Raw genomic sequence first — 23,795 nt, 5'->3', positions numbered from 1 at the left:
AAAAGTCACCAACCCCTGAGCAAGAAACACCAGCAATCCCTGACCTTCCCACAAAATACCACCAATCCCTGAGTGCAAAAACCCACCAATCTCTGAACATAAAATCCCACCAATCTCTGGACAGAAAGACCCACCAATCCCTCACCTTCCCAAGCTCAGAACTTGAAATCCCACCAATCCTTACTCTGGAACTCTGCCCTGTAAAGCTCTGCCCCTTAAAAAATCCTATATAAACCCCGCACTTTCTTTCAATTTTATGCTGTCCGTTCCTGGGGGCAAGGGCAGCCAAACCTGGATTCATCCCTTCACCTCCTGGACATTTCAATAAATCTCTTTTATGAGATTTGCTGCCTTTTGTAATTCTTTCATCAGAAGAAGCTAAGAAGCAATGAAATGAAGAAATAACTAACCAAAAAAAAGTGGAATAGGCTGAGGCTCCTGGGCTCCTTGGCTCAGCTGGGGATACCTCCCCTGGGAGCAGGGAATTGGAACTTTGACGCTGCAGCACTCCAGCTCAACAAGGGATATCCTCCCTCTTGGCTGCGATGTTTCTGCTGAGGAGGTATCCTCTCAGAGCTGGGTGGTTCCTGGGCTTCTGAGTCCCAGGACACACTTCCATCAGAGCCAGAAGGCCAACACTGACCAAAACACATATTTCTAACTTTTATCAACCTAAACCCAGCCTTATAAAATACCACACATGTTAAATGGGCTTACTTATAATTGATAGAAGGATTATGTTGGCCTTTCATAGCTATTAAGTCTACACTTTCTATATCTAATAGATTATTTTGTAATAATAAAAAAATGTCTTACTTTGTGTGAAAATTTGCTACCTACGTCAATCTTCAAATGGTAATTTTCATTGATGTCAAAATGACCTTCTGTCTTAACTTCCAATAACATTGGGTTTCCAACAATCACACTCAATGGTTGGCCTTGAACTGGCATTGAACCTATGGAATCAGTGACAACAGTTAACATTACATAACAAAACTGCAAAAACAACTTAATAATGATTGGCAATTTTAATAGTTCTTAGAAAAAATATAGGTACTTTACACAGGAAATACTTCTCCCTTCTGCTCCTCATTTCTCATCCAGGTTCTCAAGTAGATAGCAAGATCAGTTGGGTACTACTGGTTATGTTTGCTATAGGCAGGTACTTGTTGATACAATTACCTACAAGTACGGAGCTGAGGAAGCTGATGCCCTTCAAATGATTAAAAATATCCCAGTGAAATTTTGTATGTGCTGGGAACTGAACTTGGTTCACTGCAAGAGCCATATGGACCATCTCGCCAGTGTTGCTTCAAAGATGCAGAGTGTATTTAGTGGTTTAAAATAACCTTCTCGGGGGGGGGTCCACAGTGGAGGCAAACAGTTCACCCCATATCTGGGGGGGGGCACAGGATCCGAAACTCTGAAATTGGTGAGTGGAGGGGCAGCTGGAGGCAGAACATTGACACTGAGGCTTCCTGGGTGAGAGGGAACAACCCAGGAGCTGGGATTTGGATCCAGGTGCAGGCCAATGGACATCTCCAGGGACTGAGAGTGTTGAATATTCAACTCCCCTGCACTTCCCCGTGCCCCAAGCCTGGGTCTCCCTGTTCAGTAGAGGCAATACTGATTACCTCAAGCATGAGCCTCCATGCTCAGTGACTGAAAAGGCACGGGCTGGCCTCCCAAGGCTGTGGCTGTGGCAGGGTGGTGGCTGGCCCAGGCAGGAGCCTCCATGCTCTGTGATGAGACAGCAGCTACACCAAGGACAGGCCTCCCTGCCCAGCGGACAAACAGTGGACACTACTGAGCTGACAGATCTCCTACACTCTCATTTGTCCCTGCGGGCCCAAATCTGAGAGTAGAGAACAGGAAGGAACTCCTGTGCTTTCCGATTAGGCCTGTGAGCAAGTGAGTGCACCTTCAAGCGAGTGCTTGCAGAGCAGATCCAGAGTCCCTCTAAGCTAGCAGCCAAACATCAGATCCCTCCCACTCACACCCTGACTGTGGGCAATATAAGGATCCTTGGGCATTCTCAACAGTGAAGCCCGTGTTCTGTGGGTCTACCAGTGGAGTCCAGGCAAACAATTCCTCTGACCCAGAAGATCTGAAAACCAGGAGGACAGTATGACAGACCTGTAGGCCACTGAGGTATTCAGGGAACCTGCGCATGTGCATTGAGCCCTCAAACAATGAACAGCACTAGCACCCACACACCCTCCAGCGCTTAAACTGCGCCCTTCCAGGCATCTACACTCTCTAACACCCTGTCCCACTGCAACCTTTCTCCCTTAGCTACTGCTGAAACACCAACATCTACTCTTGAACCAGTGGACCTCTCTCATCTTCCTAAAGAATACTCCAGACACCAGAGAAAGGTGGACCCAGTCTGGAATATAGACTCCAGGAACAAACAGCAAAGGTTACAGATAAGCAGATGGTTGGAGGTTGTCGTAAGAACATATCCAACAAAAATCAGGATATTATGGCTTCACCAGCAACCTCCAAAATTAATGTATATTTTAATTCATTGGAAACACAGGAAATTATTTTAAAGCTATGCTTATCAAGTTATTAGAAGCACATAAAAAAGAAACGAACAAAGTTCTCAAAGAAATACAGGCAAATACAGCCAAACAAATAGAGGCACAAGTAGAGGCATATAGAGAGGAAACAAATAAAGCTCTCAAAGAAATACAGGCAAATACAGCCAAACAAATAGAGGCACAAGTAGTGGCATATAGAGAAGAAATGAACAAAAAAAAAAAAAAAAAATAGAGGCCATCATGGAAAGACAGGAATCCACATTCAAACAGATGAAGGAAATGGTTCAAGACATGAAAACAGAATTAGAATCAATAAAGAAAACACTGGAGCTGGAGAACTTAAAGAAAAGATTAGGAACCACAAAGGTAAGCATCACCAACATAATATAAGAAATTAAAGAGAGAATCTCAGGTGCTGAAGATACACTTGCAGAAATTGATACATCTTTCAAAGAAAAAGTAAAATCAGAAAAGTTCCAACAAAAACATCCAGGAAATCAAGGATACCATGAAAAGATGAATCTAAGAATAATAGGAATAGATGGAAAAAAAAAGATTCCAGGCTCCAAGGTCCAGAAAATATTTTCAAGAAAATCATAGAAGAAAAATTTCCCAACTTAAAGAAAGTGATGTCCATAAACATACAAGAGGACTACAGAACACCAATTAGATTAGACAAGAAAAGAAACTCCTCACGTCCTGTAATAGTCAAAACACTAAATCTACAGAACAAAGAAAAACTATTAAAAGCAGCAAGGGGAAAAGGCTTGAAAAGTAACAGATAAAGGTAGAATATCTTTATATCAGAATCACACCAGACTTCTCATCAGAAACTATGAAAGCCAGAAGGCGCTAGGCAGATGTCATATAGACTGAAAGGGACCACAGACGCCAACCCAGACTACTATACCCAGAAAAGCTTTCAATCAACATAGAGAGAGAAAAGGAAATATTCCATGACAAAACTAAATTTAAACAATATCTACACAGCAACCCAGACCTACAGAAGATACTAGAAGGAAAACTCCAATCCAATGAAATCAACTACACCCAAAAAAACACAGGATATAGATAACTTCACAACAAAAATTTAAAAGAAAACAAGCAATGAAACACAGTAACACCACCACCTCCACTATAAAAGGAACTAACACTCATTGGTCACTATTATCTATCAACATCAATGGACTCAACTCTCCAATAAAAAAACACAGACTAAGAGAATGGTTGAGGAAACAGGATACAACATTCTGCTGCGTCCAAGAAACACACCTCTGCAACAAAGATAAACACTACCTCAGAGTAAATGACTGGGAAAATGTTCTTCAAGCAAACGGACCCAGAAAACAAGCTAGGGTAGCTATCCTAATACCTAATAAAATAGACTTTCAACCAAAATTAATCAAAAGGGATGAGGAGGGGCACTTCATTCTCATCAAAGGAAAAACCCACCAGGAGGACATCACAATCCTGAACATCTATGCCCCAAATACAAGAGCACCTACATTTGCAAATGAAACTTTATTAAAGCTGAAATCACACATTGATACTAACACCTTAATAGTGGGATATTTCAAAACTCAACTCTCACTAAGGGACTGATCATCTGGTCATAAGTTAATAAGAAAATAATGACACCTACAGAGGTCCTAAATCAAATGGACCTAATAGATGTCTACAGAACTTTTCCCCCAAACTCAAAAGAGTTTACCTTCTTTTCAGTGCTTCATGGAACCTTCTCAAAATTTGACCATATAGTCTGGCACAAAGCAAGCCTCCAACAGATACAAGAAGATCAAAATAATCCCTTGTATCCTACCATGACCTAAAACTAGACCTCAACAACAACAGAGCCTGCATACACATGGAAACTAAACAACTCTCTACTCAATGACAACTTGGTCAGGAAAAAATAAAAAAAATAAAAAAAATTAGAGACTTCCTAACATTTAATGAGAATGAAGGCACAACTTAACCAAACTTATGAGACACAATGAAAGCAGTTCTAAGAGGAAAGTTCATACCACTAAGTACCTCCAGAAAGAAGTTTGAGACATCTCATACAAGCAATTTAATGGCACACCTAAAAGGCCTGGAAAAAAAATAATCAGATACAGCCAAGAGGAGTAGACAGTTGGAAATACTCAAACTGAGAGCTGAAATCAATGAATTAGAAACAAAGAAAACAATTCAAAGAATCAATGAGAATCAATCAAGAGCTGGTTCTTTGAGAAAATCAACAACATAGACAAACCTTTAGACAAAATAACTAAAAGGCAGAGAGAAACTATCCAAATCAGTAAAATCAGAAACAAAAAGGGGGCATAACAGCAGACACTGAGGAAATCAAAACAATCATTAGGTCGTACTACAAAAACCTAAATGCCACAAATTTTGAAAACCTAAATGAAATGGACAATTTTCTTGATAGATTCCATTTACCAAAATTCAACCACCATCAGATAAATAGATTAAATAGTGCTATATACCCCAAGGAAATAGAAGCAGTTATCAAAAGTTTCTCTTCCAAACAAAGCCCTGGACCAGATGGTTTCAGTAAATAATTCTACCAGACCTTCAGAAAAATTCTCTTCAAACTATTCCATAAAATAGAAACAAAAGGAGTATTACCAAACTCATTCTATGAAGCCACAATCACCTTGATACCTAAACTACACAAAGACCCAACAACAAAAAAAAGAAGTTCAGACCTATCTCTCTTATGAACATTGATGCAAAAATACTCAATAAAATACTTGTAAACCGAATCCAAGAACACATAAAAGATATCATCCATCATGACCAAGTAGGCTTCATCCCTGGCATGCAAGGGTGGTTCAATATATGGAAATCGATCAATGTAATCCACCATATAAAAAAACTGAAGGAGAAAAATGACATGATCATCTCCTTAGAAGCAAAAAAGTATTTGATAAGATCCAACACCCATTCACATTTAAAGTCTTGGAGAGATCAGGGATAAAAGGCACATACCAAAACATAGTAAAGCAAGCCTGTAGCCAACATCAAACTAAATGGAGAGAAACATAAATCAGTCCCACTGAAATCATGAACAAAGCAAGGCTGCCCACTCTCTCCATACCTCCTCAACATAGTACTTGAAGTCCTAGCTAGAGCAATAAGACAACTAAAGGAGATCACTGGGATAAAAATAGGAAAAGAAAAAGTCAAAGGATCACTATTTTCAGATGATATAATAGAATACATGAATGACCCCAAAAGTTCAACCAGAGAAATTCTTCAGCTGATAAACACCTTCAGCCAAGTGGCTGGATACAAAATTAACTCAAAAATATCAGTAGCCCACCTGTATACCAAAGACAAAAAGGGCAGAGAAAGAAATTAGAGAAACAACCCCCTTCACAATAGTCACTAATAACATAAAGTACATTGGTGTGACTCTAACCAAGAAAGTGAAAGACTTGTTTGAAAATACTTCACATCTCTGAAGAAAGAAATTGAAGAAGACATCAGAAGATGGAAAGCTCATGGCTTGCAGGATTAACATAGTGAAAATGGCCATCCTGCCAAAAGCAATCTACAGATTCAATGCAATTCCCATCAAAATACCAACACAATTCTTTACAGACCTTGAAAGAACAATTCTCAATTTCATATGGAAAAACAAAACAAAACAAAAAACAGAATTCCTAAAACAATTCTGTACAACAACAGATCGTCTGGAGTTATCTCCATCCCTGATCTCAAGCTGTACTACAGAGCAATAGTAATAAAAACTTCATGGCAGTGGCATAAAAACAGAATGGTGGGTCAATGGAATTGAATAGAAGACCCAGAAATAAGCCCACACACCTATGGATTATTTTTGACAAAGAAGCCAAAACCATACATGGAAAAAAAAAAAAGACAGCATCTTCAACAAATGATGCTGGTCTACGTGTAGAAAAATGCAAATAGATCTATATTTATCACCCTGCACAAAACTAAAGTCCAAGTGTATTAAAGACTTCAACATAAAACCAGACACACTAATTCTGTTAGAAGAAAAACGGGGAAGAGCCTAGAACTCATTAGCACAAGAGATAACTTCCTGGACAGAACACCAACAGCACAGGCTCTAAGATCAACAATCAATAGATGGGACCTCATGAAACTGAAAAGATTCTGTAAAGTACACTGTCATCACAACAAAATAACATCCTAGAACTGGGAAAGGATCTTCACCAACCCAAATCTGACAGAGAGCTAATATCCAGAATATGTAAAGAACGCAAGAAGTTAAACAGCAACAAATCAAGTAATCCAATTTAAAAATGGGGAACAGAGCTAAAAAGAAAATTCTCAATAGAGGAATATCGAATGGCAGAGAAACACTTAAAGAAATGCTCAACGTCCTTAGTCATCAGGGAAATACAAATCAAAACGACCCTGAGATTTCACCTTACACCCATCAGAATGGCTAAGATCAAAAACTCAAGTGTCAACACATGCTGGAGAGGATGTGAAGGATGTGAAGAAAGGGGAACCCTCCTCCATTGCTGGTGGGAGTGTAAACTTGTACAACCACTTTGGAAATCAATCTGGTGCTTTCTCAGACAACTAGCAATTGTGTTTCCAGCTGTACCACTCCTAGGCATATGTCCAAAATATGCTAAAGTATACAACAACATTTGCTCAACCATGTTCATAGCAGCTTTATTCATACTAGCCATAAGTTGGAAACAACCCAGATGTCCCTCAGTGGAGGAATGGATACAGAAATTGTGGTACATTTACACAATGGAATACTACTCAGCAATTAAAAACAAGGCAATCATGAAATTTGCAGGCAAATGGTGGGAGCTAGAAAAGATCATCCTGAATGAGGTATCCCAGAAGCAGAAAGACACACATGGTATATACTCACTTATAAGTGGATATTAGACATATAATATAGGATAAACATTCTAAAATCTGTACACCTAAAGAAGGTAAGCAAGAAGGAGGACCCTGGGTAAGATGATCAATCCTCGCTCAGAAAGACAAACAGGATGGACATTGGAAGTAGAAGAAAACAAGTAACAGGACAGGAGCCTACCACAGAGGACCTCTGAAAGTCTCTTCCCAGCAGTGTATCAAAGCAGATGCTGAGACTCATAACCAAGCTTTGGGTAGAGTGCAAGGAATCTTATGAAAGAAGGGGGAGATAGAAAAACCTGGAGGGGACAGGAGCTCCACAAAGAGAGCAAAAGAACCAAAAAATCTGGTCTCAGGGGTCTTTTTTGAGACTGATACTCCAACCAAGGACCATTCATGGAGATAACCTAGAACCCCTGCACAGATGTAGCCCATGGCAGCTCAGTGTCCAAGTGGGTTCCCTAGTAATGGGAATAGGGATTGTCTCTAACATGAACTCAGTGGCTGGCTCTGTGACCTCCTCCCCCTGAGAGGGGAGCAGCCTTGCCAGGCCACAGAGGAAGACAATGCAGCCAGTTCTGACCTGATAGGCTAGGGTCAGATGGAAGGGGAGGAAGACCTCCCCTATCAATGGACTTGGGGAGGAGCATGGGAAGAGAAGAGGAAGGGTGGAATTAGGAGTGGATGAGGGAGGGGGTTACAGCTGGGATACAAAGTGAATAAACTATGAAGAAATGAAAAATAAAAATAAATAAAAATATTTTAAAAATTACCATAATTTACAAGAAAAAAAAAAAACTTCTTCCAGAGAGTCTTAAGGAATCAGACAAAACAGCTCAGAATCTTTGACTCCCTCTTTTTTGGAAACGTAGTGTAAACTTTGCTCACTGTGATACTACACTTCTTGCTCTGTGGCATCGCTTGCTGCTGCCACCACTTCTGAACAATGAATGACGCAGAACTTGAAGGGAGTACACTCAAGAATGCTTCCGTCTCACGACAGTCCTATGTGAAGTAAATAACAACCTTTTCTGTTTTCTTTTTCTGAGGAGACAGTGGTTTGTGCTTTGTTCCAGTGTATTCTTGCTTGTTGGAAGAAGGAAGTTCTTTCTTCACTCTGGTATCTCCTGGCATTGTTTATTGGATTCATACCCATATAGAGACAAACCCTGAAGTATTAGTGACAGCCAGGGGATAGAAGACGAAGAAACTCTGCGCCCCTTATCTCTTAAGAGTGAGTGTTACCTATGGAGATTAAAATATTATGAATTTTGGATTTCATGCATTATTATCTTTTTATTTGTATTTACGTAGATAAGGCCTCTGCCATGTTACCAAACAGTTGTACATGCTCCTTTGTAGAACCTTAAAAGGTTTGCTGAAAGCATTGACACTTCACTTGAACTTGCAGCCATCTGAAGAGTGACTAAAATGGGATAAAAATGTTGACATCTCTGTCTTGGCATCCCATAACAGGCACCTAGAAACCTCTTTTGTGAGCCTGACTTGACTGTTGTCTGGGAGGCTCCAGCCAGCAGCAGATCTAGACAGACGCTGGGACCTGCAGCCAAGCATGGCGCAAAGCTCCGGGGGTCCTGTGGAAGTGTGGGAGGAAAGACCTGAAGGAGACAGGAATGTCACAAGAAGACCAACAGAGACAACTAACCTAGCCCCATGGGGACTTTCAAAGACTCGGACATCAGCTAAGGAGCACGCATGTTTTGGACCTAGGCCCCCTGCACACATGTAGCCAGTGGAGGACTTGGTCTTCATATGGGGTGCCTGGCGGGGGGGGGTATTTCTAACATGGACTCTATTGCCTGATTTTAGATCACTTCCCCCCTGGCCGCGCTCCCAGGGGATGAAGATATTCTCAGTCCTAATTTGACTTGATGTGCTGGGGAAGGTTGATCCAGGGGAAGGGGGGTTCCCCTTTTCTGGGAGGAAAGAGAGAAGAAAGCGGGGGAGAGGGGAAGTGAGGACTTAAAGGAGAGGATGAAGGGGGCCCCCTTGGGATGTAAATAAACTGAAATTTAAAAAAAGAAAAGGAAGAAAAACAATCTCTAGAGACTTTCACTAGAGTCTACCAGGGAAAGAAGACAAGAGCCTGGCATTCCCACCTTCAATCCAAATGCCCTTTACTTTGGGCCAGACTCCTGCTTAATTTTGCATGGACATGCTAATTGCTCAAAGACTATCCACAAGAAAATTAGCGCAAGAATTAGATATGATGCTCTATTTTCAATACAGAGGTATCTCTTTTAACATTATCAAAATTCTAATGTCATATGGCAGGTTTATGCATTACAAATGAAAATTGGCCAGTATCCAATTCATGTTCACTGAAAATGGAGTCACAAATGTAACAAAATATTATTCTCTTACATGTCTTAAAATCTGTTTTAATTATTCAGTATACATTCAATGTGTTTTTAAATTTTATTTGATCACTTCACAGCCTAATCCCAGCCCCCTCCCTCCTCTTAATCCAGTCTCACTCTTGCAACCATCCACCCTTCCCTGCCTGTCCTTCTCAGAGAATAGACGGTCCCCAAGGGGTACCAACCCACCCTGGAACCTTAAGTCCCAGTAGGACTAAGCACCCCCTCTCCCGCTAAGGCCCAACAATGCAGCCCAGCTAGGGGAAAGTGATCTGGATGCAGCCAACAGAGTTAGAGACAGCCCCTACTTCAATGGTTAGGGAACCCCATATGTTACCCAAATTGCTCATTTGCTACTTATGTATAGTGGGTCTAGGTCAAGCCCATGCGTGATCTTTGTCTTGTGGATCTTTGGTGGTTCAGTCTCTGTGAGTCTCCCATGGGCCCAGGTTAGTTTACTCTGTAGGTCTTCCTGTGGTGTCCTTGACCATTCTGGCTCCCTTACATCTTCCTCCCACTCTCACAAAACTCCCCAAGCTTAGCCTATTGTTTGACTGTGGATCTTTGCATCTGTTTCCATCAGCAGCTGGATGAAGCCTCTCAGAAGACAGTTATGCTTGGCTCCTGTCTGCAAGCATAGCAGAGTATCATTAATATGACAGGGACTGGCTCTCTCTTACGAGGTGGGTCTCACGTTGGAGCAGTGAGTGAATTGCCATCCCCTCAATCTGTGCTCCGAATGAATCCCTACATTGCTTGTAAACAAGACAGATTTTGGATTGAAGGCTTTATGGGTGAGTTGGTGTCCCCGTCTCTCCACTGGAAGTCCCAACTGGATACTGAGGTTGGCAAATTCAGCCTCCTTAATCCCAGCTACGAGGAGTCTCAGTTAGTGTCACCCCCAGAGATTCTGTGGAGCTTCCCTGTCATAGAGATGTCCCACTGATTTCTCTCCTACCTCCTAGTGTTCCCCTACCCCACTCTCCCAACAAACAATCCCCACCCCTTTACCCTCCCTACCCACTCGCCCACCCAGATTCCTACCTCCATGTATTTCAAATGTTTATTTTATTTCCTCTTCTGTGTGAGCTTTACGTATTCTCCCTTTTTGGCTTCTTTGGGTCTATGGATTGCAACATGGTTACCCTGTACATTATGGCTCTTATCCATTTATAGTTGAGTACATACCAGGGGTGCTTTTCTGGGCTTGGGTTACCTCACTCAGGATGCTACTTTCTAGTTCCATTCATTTGCCTGCAAATTGCGTGTTGTCATTGTTTTTAATAGCTGCATAGTATAACATTATGTAAACATACCACATTTTTTAATCTGCTCTTTGGTTGAGGGATATCTAAGTGGTTTCCAGTTTCTGGCTATTATGAATAAAGTTGCTATGAATTTGGTATGGTGAGTATCTTTTGGATATATGCCCAGCAATGGTTATAGATGGGTCTTGAAGTAGATCTGTTCCCAATTTTCTGAGAAACATCCATATTCATGTACACAGTAGTTGTACAAGTTTGCACTGCCACTAGAAATAGAGGAATGTTCCCCTTAGTCCCCATCCTCCCTAGAATGGGCTGTCACTCGAGTTTTTGTTCTTAGTCATTCGGAAGCATGTAAGGAAGAATCTCAAAGTTGTTTTGATTTGTAACTACTTGGATAACTATGGATGTTGAACATTTCTTTAAGTGCTTCTTGGCCACTAGAGATTCTTCTGTGTAATTCTGTACCCCATTTTTAATTGGTTATTTGGTTTGTTGGTATTTAATTTCCTGAGTTTTTTTTTAAAGATGTTTTTGATATTAGACCTCTTTCAGATATACAGTTGGTGAAGATTATTTGCCATTCAGTAGACTGCTGTTTTGTTTTTTTTCTATTGACAGTGTCCTTTGACTGCAGAGGCTTTTCAGTTTCATGAAGTCCCATTTATTAATTGCTTTGCCACACAATGACAGCAGTACTAAAAGGAAAATTCATAGCACTAAGTGCCTTCATAAAGAAATTGGAGAGATCTCATACTAACAATTTAAAAGTATACCTGAAAGCTCTAGAACAAAATGAAGTAAAAACACCCAAGAGGAGTAGATGGCAGGAAATACTCAAACTAAGGGCTGAAATCAATAAACTAGAAACAAAGAGAACAATACAAAGAAATCAACAAAACCAAGACCTGGTTCTTTAAGAAAATCAACATGATAGACAAACCCTTAGCCAAGCTAACCAAAAGAGAGGAACATTATGCAAATTAACAAAATCAGAAATGAAAAGGGGGACATAACAAGAGACACTGAGGAAATCCAAAAAATCATGATGTCTTACTTCAAAAGCCTATACTCCATAAAATTGAAAAATCTAAATGAAATGGGTAATTTTCTTGATAGATATCACATACTAGTATTAAATCAAGATCATATAAACAATTTAAATAGACCTATAACCTTTAAGTAAATAGAAATGGTCATTAAAAGTCACTCAACCACAAAAGGCCCAAGGTCAGGTAATTTTAGTGCGGAATTCTACCAGATGTTCAAAGAAGAGCTAATACCAATACTCCTCAAACTGTTCCACAAAATAGAAACAGAAGTAACATTGCCAAATTCATTATATGAGGTCACAATCACCCTGATATTTAAACCACACAAAGACCCAACAAAGAAAGGGAATTTCAGATGAATTTGCCTTATTAACACTGATGCAAAAATACTCAATAAAATACTCACAAACTGAATCTAAGAACACATAAAAATATCATCCTGAGGATGCAGAAATGGTTCAATAAAAATTCATCAGTGTAATCCACCATATAAACAAACTGAAAGAAAAAAGCACATGATCCGGAAAGGCAAAGAGGATGGACATCAGAAGAAGAAGAAAACAGGAAACAACCTAGGAACCTACCACAGAGGGCCTCTGAAAGCCTCTGCCCTTCAGACTATCAAAGCAGATGCTGAGCCTGATGGGCAACTGTTGGGCAGGTGAACGGAATTTTAGGTAAGAACTGGGAAATAGTAAGAGCTGGAGAGGACAGGGTCTCCACAAGGAGAGCAACAGAACAAGAAAATTTGAACACAGGGAACTTCCCAGAGACTCATACTCCAACCAAGGACTATTCATGGAGATAACCCAGAACCCCTGAACAGATGTAGCCCAGGGCAGTTCAGAGTCCAATTGGGTTACATAGTAATGTGAAGAGGGACTGCCTCTGACATAATCTGATTGGCCTGCTCTTTGATCACCTCCCTCTGGGGGGGAGCAGCCTTACCAGGCCATAGTAGAGGACAATACAGCCACTTTTGATGTGAACTGACAGACTAAGATCAGAAAAGAGAGGAGAACCTCCCCTATTAGTGGACTTGGGGAGTGGCATGCAAGCAGAGGGAGGAGGGAGGGTGGGATTGGGAGGGGAGGAGGGAGGGGCTTATGGGGGGATGCAGAATGAATAAAGTGTAATTGATGAAAAATTTAAAAAAAAAGCACATGATCATCTCATTAAATACTGAAGATGCCTGTGACAAAATACAAGACCCTTATATATTAAAAGTCTTGGAGAGATCAGTGATACAAGGCACATAACTAAACACAATAAAGGCAGTATACAGCAAGCCAATAGCCAACATCAAATTAAATGGAGAGAAAAATAAATCAATATTATTAAATTCATGGCTAAGACAAGGCTGCCCATGATCTCTGCACCTGTTCAATAAAGTACTTGAAGTTCTAGCTAGAGCAATAAGAGAACTAAAGGAGATCAAGGGGATACAAACTTGAAAGGAAGAAGTCAGAGTGTCAGTATTCACATATGATATGATAATATAAATACATGAACTGCAAAATTCTTCGAAAGAACTCCTACAGTGGATAAACACCTTCAGCAAAGTTGCTAAATACAAAATTAGCTAAAAAAGAAAAGGTAGCCCTCCTTTATACAAGCAATAAATGGGCTGAGAAAGAAATTAGGAAAACAACAGCTTTCACGATAGCCACAAATAATATGTAGTACCTTTGTGTAAGTCTAAGAAGCAGGTGAGAAACTTTCATAACAAGAATTTCAAGTCTTTGAAAAAACAATTGAAGAAGATATCATAAAATAGAAAGATCTCCCATGCTCATGGGTCAGTAGGATTAACATAGTAAAAATGCTCACCTTACCAAAAGTATCTACAGATTCAATGCAATTCCCATAGAAATTCCAACAAAATTCTTTAGAGACCTTGAAAGAGAAATGCTAAACGTCATATGGAAAAAAACAAAACAAAACAAAACACCTCTTTTAGGGTTTCAAAAAAACATTAGATGTTGTGCCTCCCAAATAAAGGCTGAGATATGCTCTTCTGCCTTTTAGCAACCCTCTTTCAAAGCTAAGGTTTATCTCTAGTGAAACAATACAGGGCTAGAGTAAAGGCACTTGCTTTTTACAATACAGATGGCCTGCGCTCTATTCTGGAGACTCAGGGTGTAGAGAAGAGAGATCTTACTCCAGAAAGTTGTCATCTGATCCCTACACATGCACAAAGGACCATGTGTGCAACTGTGTAGCCCCCAGAGACAAACAAAATGAAAGTTAATAAAATAAAAACAATCCAGACAGCCTGCTATGTGACTAAGCACGTGCATGAAGAGAGGCCAGGTGTGGGACATGAGCAAAGCTGATGCTGGCACAGTTCTATCACAGGGCAACTTTCACAAGAGTTGGGTGGTCTGCAAGACTGAAGGCCTGCAAAACAGGGTGTGGGGCTCCTGGAATGACGAGAGAAGAGTGGGACGTGAGCTATGGTGAAGGTGAGGTGTCAGATGGGAACAACTGTACCTTCAATGATATCCAACCAGTGGGGAAGAGGACAAGGGCCTTGCACTTGGGGCTATGAAATGAATGATTACACCCAGTGAGGCACCTGCCACTTTGTCTGTGGTGGCACATGACTTTTCAAGAGACACTAACTGAGTCTCCAGGGCTCACTGTTAGGAAGCAGGAGGCCTGGAACCCCACAGTTTCTAACCTACCTCAGGCCCTTTCAAAGCTGAAGGTACAAAGTGAGAGTAACCGAGGAATTTTTCTCCCAGCCTTGCCATGTTCTGTTCAGAACCGCATTCCCAATCATTGCCCTAAACCTCAAGTTACTGGGAATAATAATGGCTGTGCACACAAGCAGGCACAATCATCTCACAGAACCTGGTTTGTCTCTTCCAGCTTTGGGAACAGTGAGAACTTCAAACCAACATATAGGGCCAGAACTGAGAATGAGCAACTAGACCAAACCTTGACTGGAACTGCTTGATTACTTGTCCTGCTCCAACTCATCCTCTTCTGAAACCTAAAGCATGTCAGTACTCTAAAGATGGACTTAGGCCTCCCTATCTGGTTTCTCTTCCCAATTCGCCACATTGACTGCAGCCCTCTCCTCTGCTTTTCTCCAGTCCTCACCTCTTTCATGGTAGACATTTTTAGCCCTTCCTTCGTAGACTAGTAGGTGGCCAAAACCCATTACACTGTTCTAGAGAAGAGACAGAGGCTTCCTTACCAAGCCCTGTCCAGCCTGCACCTCACTGACTCCTCTGCCCACAAACTCTTGGTCCTGCCTTAGTTCTTTCATTGTTGTCATGGCAAACACCCTGACATGTAGAAGGGAGTGTTCGTTTTAGCTCACAGTTCGAGACACAGTCTCTCCTGGTGGGGAAATCTAGTTGAAGCAGTTGGGCATTTCATCCATGGCCAAGACACAGACAACAGAGCATGAATGCATGCCCAACCCCCTCACAAGCATGCGCAGAGGCCTTTTCCCCAGGTGGTTCTCATTTGTCAAGCTGCCATCAGGAACCATCCTGATGGCTCAACCAAGGTCTGAGCTTGGCTTGGCTTAATGTGCCCTTCCTTCTTCAGGATACATAGTAAAACTGCTTCCTACCTACCAACCCTTGTCTCCTGAACATTGGTTATTCTTCCACTATGATGACACGTGCGTATAGATTGAAACCGTAGCTAAATCATAATGGTCAGCAGCAGCTGTCACTCTGTGCTGCTTATGTATACAATTTCCATACTATTGGCTTCACCAGCAGAGGAGTGTGGCAACCTCAAGCAACAAATGCTTCTTGTTGATGCTCCGTGTTCCTCAAACTGCCCTCCAAGCTGTGAGTTCTCTCACTGCTCTCCTCTAGAACCTATGTTCTCCAATGCACAGAAATTATGCTTTCCTTTTTCCTGTTGCTGTCTTGCCACACTGATGGTCGTTTTCCCAGGACCTGGTCCTTTGCTAGCTAGTATCTAAATGGTTCAACCAATTCCGTTACTCTGAGAAACTTTATCCCTGGGATTTCCGGTTTTACATACTTAAAATACTTGAAATTTCTGATGCTCTGATTATTCACTATTTCATTATTGTTTGTGTATATAATGTGTATGTGTGTGGGGTTGTGTGGGGGTGTAAATGTGAGTGTGTGCGTGAGATGTTGTTCTTGGGAAGGTCCAAGGACTACCTGTGAACTTGATTTTCAGTTCCCTCCACTATGCCGACTGTGGTTTACAGGTGTCAGTCTTGGTGGAAAGTGCCCTAACTTGCTGAGCCATCATGACCGTCTGGCTTCACATTTTTACAATAAATGTGCAGAAATATATGATATAACATATTATTTTATGTAAAATCCATTTTGGCTTGAATTAAGAGCTGAAATGGGGGCAGAAGAGATAGCTCAGTGGTTCAAGGCTCTGGCACTCCACGTTCCTGTGAAGGAACTTGGTTTGATTCCCAGCACTCACGTGCTGACTGATGACATGTGCCACTGATTTCCAGGGCTCTCAAACCCTCTTCCGGCCTGCACTGTTATACACACGGTGCAGATACATGGAGACAGAACACTCATAGACACAAAAATAAACACATATTTTAAATACCTAAGATACATATTGCCAAACCAAATAAATTAAAAGGTTTTCATTTAGAAGGACAACAAAAATCTAGGCTAAAATATGATTTAAGCTTTGTCTTCTGATTTCTCTTCATTTCCTCATTTTAAAAATGATTATCAATGCGACATTTAGGGTGATCATAAATATTAAAATGTTTATAAATCATTTAGTATACAGCTTAGAATATAGTCATTAGCCATAACTAGAACATACCTCTGTTATCAACAGAATTCTAGCAATCATAGAAGCCAAAATGAATATTGAAGAGTATGTTTTTATACTTAAGAAAATCAATAACTCCTTTTTTCTTTTTCAGTAAAAACAAACTTACTTGTTACATGAGGAATAACAGTAAATTCAAAATCTGCTTTGTTTCCAACGTCAATATACTCCACAAGACTGAGGGATAGAAAATTTTTATCATATGCTTGAAACCAGTAATTACATGGTCTTAAATGTATGTTCCAATTCCGTCCTCCTTTTAATCCAAAGTTGTATAAGAACCAAGTGTTTGGGGCAAATCTCAAGGTTGATTTTACAGTATGAGGCATAGTAGCTATGGATAAAGCATTCCAGCTATCTATAATTTCTGTGATCAGGAAGCTGCTGTGGCCAGGTTTCACCACAGTCTTTTCAACATCTGTAGATTTAAATGCTTGTCTGGGGTCTGGAGATAAAACAGAGATTTGGTATAAAGAAAACATTTAATATTCACTAAACAAGTGTGGCAATGTTTCATCTCAGTTTTTAAAACTATGATCATAACCTCAGAACACATTTTCCAGTCTTCATACAGCATTTAAAGAAAGCTCGTTAAGAATGTCACACAAAACCATACTTTAATGTTTCCAGTTGTCCTATGAAATTCTCAGCAGAATGGCTGGAGAGATGGCTCAGTGGTTAAGAGCATTTGCTGCTCTTTCAGAGGACCCTGGTCTGTTCCCAAAAACCTACCTGGTGGTTCACAACCATTTGGAGCTCCAGATCCAGGGCCCTCGACAGCCTCCTCTGACTTGTGCAGATACTGCACGCATACTACGCATACGTATGTGCAAGCGAAACATGCATACACATCAGCTACAAGACATAAATCTAAAAAAATTCAGCAAAAAAAACACAGAAGAATCTTTCTTCTCCTCCTTTCCCCCTCTTTCTTTACCTGTCTTTCTCTTCCTTTCTTTTGCTTTTTTTCTTTGTTCTTTATCATTAATGAAATACTCACGCTTCAAATTTTAAAAAAAAGAATTCTATTTTTATGTGTGTTATTGTTTTGGTTGCATGGATATAAGTGCACTTGATGGTGCTGGCAGAGACAGAAGAGGATGTCAGATCCACAGGAACTGGAGTTACAGATAACCACGAGCCCCTATGTTAGCACTGGGAATCAAACCTGAGTCCTCAGTTACTCAACAAAGGCTTTTAAATACTAAGCTACCTTTCTAGTCCTGTGTTTCAAATTAAAATCATAGCATCAAGCATGTACCATCAAAGAAAAAGATGGAGGAGGAGGAAGAGAGGGAGGAGGAGGAGATGAGAATATAATCCTGAGACTTACCTTCGGTATGTGGTAAGAAAAATATGAGACCCAGGAGTAGAGAGGGAGAAAATTTGAGAGTTTGATCTTTGTTACAATTCAGTTTAAAATCCTAAAGGTTAATTTTATCAATATCCCAATTTTAGCTGCAAAAGTTGCATGGATAGGCAAAAGATGAGAAAGATTAATATACTGTTGAAAATAAATTTATAGAATTGATACTACCATTTACAGAACTTTCTATATAGCTGCAGTCGTTAAAATTGAATGATTTTAGGGAAAAAACCAAACCTTAAGGAAATTGAACAGAAAATGTGGAAATAAACTCACAAAAATACTATGAGTAATCTCTCAGAAAGAAGCAAAGGAAGTTGAAGAGAGAAAGTATAGTATTTTCCACATGATTCTGGAAGACTGGAGCATGCATAAGCAAAGAAATGACTTAGACAAAGAACTCAAAGTTCATAAAATTTAGTCAAAATGGATTATGACTCTAGATATAAAAGGCCACAGTTAGAACTTCTTGAAGATAACTCTAGACAGCTTTATTTTGATAATAAGGTTAAGATGTACAGCTAACAACGGGGTCTATAAACAAGATACTTAATTTCATTGGAATTAAGTTTCTGTTTCATTACATTAATAACTGAATAAACAGTCAAGCCACAGACTGAGACAAATATTTGCAACATACCTACCTGATAATAGACTGATATCTCAGACATGCAAAGAATTCTTTAAAAGGTTATTAGCTTGGGCATCTATGTGTCTCTGCTGCTCTGCTGCTCTGTGTGTATGGACATACATGTGCATATAGGTGTCCACATGAGATAGAAGAGGCGTTAGTCACGTTGGATCTTGAGCTACAGGCAGTTGTGAGACAACTGACATGGGGGCCGGGATCTGAACTTTGGTCCTCATGCTTGAACAGTAAGTGCTCTTTGCTGCTGAGCCATCTCTCCAGCACCATCAAATAGATGAAGGATTCTTGAGACTCATAAGGAAGTCCATCCTCTTCAAACCCACAGCCTAGGTCCAGTCCTGTGGCATGTAAACCTTCTTTCTTCGTGAGCCACCTTTCCTGGGTGTTTCCTTGCTTACTTGCTTCTTCCCTTTGGCATCACTTCCCACAATTTGCTGTCATGTGCTAACCTACAAGCTTACATCCGGTTTTGTGGCATCTAAATCTTCCTTATTCTAGTTGCTTCATCCTCTTGCCTTACCTTTTCCCAATTTGCAGCCGTCTGTGAAACCACAGGCCTAGTTCCAGACATTGGCCCATGAATCCTCTTTGTTCCTGAAACACTTTTGCTGGGGAGGCCGCTTCTTTCCTCTCTGTCCCTGCTCCTCCTTCCAATACTTCCCCCCAAGCCTGTAGCCATCTTCACACCCACAGGCTTAGCTCTAGTTCTGTGGCCTTGGAATCTTTTTCTTTGACAGCCATCTTAGATTAGTAAGACACTTCATTTTCTCTCCCTGTCTTTTCTTTGCTGGCTACCATCTCTGCACCATAGGCCTGCTCCCAGACCCATACTTTGAGAGCCATCTTTCCTTGTCCAATTATATATCTCTTCTATCAGCTTTACCTAGCTTAAATCAGGTCACACATCTCCTCAACTGGCCTAATCTAAAGAAGGTGAGATTATCATGTCAGACACACAACCAAAGGAAAAAAAATCCACATGCTTAGTCAAATTGCAAATCAAAACATCTTGAAGGGCCAAGACAACACATCTAACAAATCCAGTAGGCCCATAGAAGTTTTTCTTACGGAGAACCACATAGATAAATGTCAGGACACAGAATTTGTAAGAACAGTCATAAACTTTACCAAACAATTCAAGGAATTTAAAGAAAACAGGAACAAACACTTCATTGAACTCCAAGAAAATAACAATAAATGCTTGAGTGATCCAAGAAAATACAAATGCACAGCTTGACAAAATGATTAAGATAATTCAGTATTTGAAAAGAAAATTCAAGAATGAGACAGAAACATCGAAGAGAACACGCATTAAAATGAACACGGAATTGAAAAACTGAATATCCAACCAGAAAACTCAGAGAAAAGCCTTAGAAGCAGAATGAATCAAGCAAAAGATAGAATGTCGGGACACAAAGATGAAATAGATCTAGGTGAAAGACGAAAGAATACAAAAAAAAAAAAAAATTGAAGCACAGGAGAGAAACTTGCAGGAAATTCGGGACACATTTGATCAAAATACCAAATTTTAGAAAATTATAGACACAAATGAGAAGGAAGAATGCCAGGTCAATGGAACAAACCAGAACTTTAACAGTATCATGGAAAAAAGAATCTTCCCTACACCCACAGAGATATATGAAGTACACAGAACTCCAGCTATACCGGATCAGAAATGAAATACCTGATAGCATATCACGGTTAAAATACTAAATGCACAGAACAAAGAAAATAATGAAAGCTGCAAGAGAGAAGAAAGAAAGAAAGAAAGAAAGAAAGAAAGAAAGAAAGAAAGAAAGAAAGAAAGAAAGAAAGTCACATGTAAAGGAAAGCCAACCAGAATAATAACTGTTCATTTCTCAAAGGAAAGCATAAACCCCACAAGATTCTGCAGTAATACACTCCAAATTCTCAAAGACCTTGAATGCCAACCTTGACCTTTTTACCCAATAAAACTATCTTCCATAGTTGAAGGAGAAAGAAAAGTTTTCCATGATATAAATAGCCAAAAAATATTCATATCCAACAACAAAATACTAAACAAAATGCTGGAAGCAATACTTCAAACCACCCCATTTGTAAGCATACAAATGGAGATAAAACTTAATGCAATATAAACCACTTAGAAACCATCAAAAACCAAAATCTACACCTCTTTGGCCACAATTCTGCAGTCAATAAAATCCAAGTATCTGTTATCTACAAGAACTCTTCTTTGCTTTAAATATAGGTACCACTTTAAAGTGAAAGGTTGAGCAAATGGGATAAGTAAGCAAGAGAAGTTGCCATCCTAATTGACAAAATTAGACTTCAACCTAAAGCAAATCAGAAGAGACAAATATTCTAACCAAGATCAATTGATCATGAAAATACTGCAATACTAAACATGTAAACACCAAACTCTGGTAAACTCAGTTTCATTAAGAGCATTCAAATGGAATCAGAGACACAGATGAACACAAAATTAATAATTGTATGCTATTTCAATGCACAACTTTCTCTAATAAGGAAGGTCTTCTAATCAAAAAAGAGAATCCTCGGAATTAAATGAAACCTTAAATAAAATGTACATAACAAATATTTATAGAATATTCCACCAAAATGACAATGAATTTACATACTTCCTAGCAACACACGGAAGCTTCTTTGAAGTAGATCACATACTCTGACACAAAACTAACCTTAACAAATACAAAAAAAAAATTATGAGAATTCCATGTATCCTATCAAACCATTTACAATAAAGCTGTAAATCAGCAGGAAATAAGGCTCCAGTAAATGTATAAATTCATGGAGATTAAACAGCAGAATGGTTTAAAGAAAAAATCAGAAAAAATGAAAATACTTCTGGAACTAAATAAAAATGAATACAAAATTCTCTGCAACTTGGGCTGCAGAGATGGTTCATCAAAAGAGCAGTGGATGTTCTTCCAGAGAAGCTGGGTTTGATTCTTAGAATATACATGGCAATTCACAACTGTTTGTGACTCCACTACCAGGGGATTCAATGACTTATTCTGGTCTTACAGGTTTCAAGCATGCATGTAGTGTCCAGGCATATGTGCAGGCAAAACATTCACAAACATAAACTTCAACAATGAATTAATAAAAACCCCACCAAACTCTGGGATACATTAAAAGCCATTCTAACGGGGAAGTCTGTAGCCCTAAGTGCATAGATTAAAAAATAAATGTTTCCACTGAAATCAGGGACAAGGAAAGGCTGCCCATTCTCCATATCTCTTCAACATAGTAATTGAAGTCCTAGCTAAAGCAATTAAGACAACTAAAAGAGATCAAGGGGATACAAATCAGAAAGGAAGAGGTCAAAGTGTCACTATTTGCAGATGATACGATAGTATACATGAGTGACCCCAAAAATTCAACCAGAGAACTCCTTCAGCTGATAGACATCTTCAGCAAAGTGGCAGGATACAAAATCAATTAAAAAAATCAGAAGCCCTCATGTATACCAAAGACAAAAGGGCCGAGAAAGAAATCAGGGAAACAACACCCTTCACAATAGCCACTAATAACATAAAGTACCTTGGAGTGACTCTAACCAAGCAAGTGAAAGACTTGTTTGAAAAAAAAACAACAAACAAACTTTAAGTCTCTGAAGAAAGAAATTAAAGAAGATATCAGAAAATGGAAAGATTTCCCGTGCTCATGGATTGGAAGGATTAACATTGTGAAAATGGCCATCCTGCCAAAAGCAATCTACAGATTCAATGCAATTCCCATCAAAATCCCAACTCAATTCTTTTCAGACCTTGAAAGAAAGATTCTCAGCTTCATATGGAGAAAGAAAAATAACCCAGAATCTCCAAAATGATCCTGTACAACAACAGATCATCTGGAGGTATCTCCATCCCCAATCTCAAGCTGTACTACAGAGTAATAGTAATAAAAACTGCAGAAAGGAGGATCGATGGAACTGAATAGAAGACCCAGAAACAAATCCACACATCTATGAATACTTGATTTTTGACAAAGCAGCCAAAACCATTCAATGGAAAAAAGACAGCATCTTCAACAAATGGTGCTCATCTAACTGGATGTCTACATGTAGAAAAATGAAAATAGATTGATATTTATCACCCTGCACAAAACTAAAGTCCAAGTGGATCAAAGACCTCAACATAAAACCAGATACTCTAAATTGGTTAGAAGAAAAAGTGGGGAACAGCCTAGAACTCACTGGCACAGGAGACAACTTCCTGAACAGAACACCAACAGCACAGGCTCTAAGAGCAACAATCAATAAATGGACCTCATGAAACTGAAAAGCTTCTGTAAAGCAAAAGACACTGTCATCAGAACAAAATGACAGCCTACAGACTGGGAAAGGATCTTCACCAACCCTATATCTGATAGAGGGCTGATATCCAGAATATATAAAGAACTCAAGAAGTTAAAAATCAATAAATCAAGTAATCCAGTTAAAAAATGGGGTACAGAGCTAAACAGAGAATTCTCTGTAGAGGAATATTGAATGGCAGAGAAACACTTAAAGAGATGCTCAACATCCTTAGCCATCAGGGAGATGCAAATCAAAACAACCCTGAGATTTCACCTCACACCTATCAGAATGACTAAGATGAATAACTCAAGTGACAACACATGCTGGAGAGGTTGTGGAGAAAGGGGAACCCTCCTACATTGCTGGTGGGAATATAAACTGGTACAACCACTTTGGAAGTCAATCTGGTGCTTTCTTAGACAATTAGGAATAGTGCTTCCTCAAGACCTAGCTATACCACTCCTAGGCATATACCCAAAATTTGCTCAAGTACACAACAAGGACATTTGCTTAATCATGTTTGTAGCAGAACATGTTTATTTG

General features: G+C 39.7%; 1 protein-coding gene across 1 annotated transcript in view; it reads right to left on the bottom strand.

Moving 5' to 3' along the window:
* Positions 1–23,795, bottom strand: part of Catsperb (cation channel sperm associated auxiliary subunit beta) — a 124,386-nt gene that overhangs the window by 16,175 nt on the left and 84,416 nt on the right. The window contains exons 19-20 of the mRNA XM_060388452.1: positions 17,044–17,379; positions 817–956 (exon numbers count right to left, since the gene is read on the bottom strand). Of these exons, the coding sequence (XP_060244435.1) occupies positions 817–956; positions 17,044–17,379 (476 nt within the window). The remainder of the gene's footprint in view (positions 1–816; positions 957–17,043; positions 17,380–23,795) is intronic.

Source organism: Meriones unguiculatus, chromosome 7 (assembly GCF_030254825.1).
Source record: "Meriones unguiculatus strain TT.TT164.6M chromosome 7, Bangor_MerUng_6.1, whole genome shotgun sequence".
NCBI lineage: Eukaryota > Metazoa > Chordata > Mammalia > Rodentia > Muridae > Meriones > Meriones unguiculatus.
This window is presented reverse-complemented; position numbering and strand designations above follow the sequence as displayed.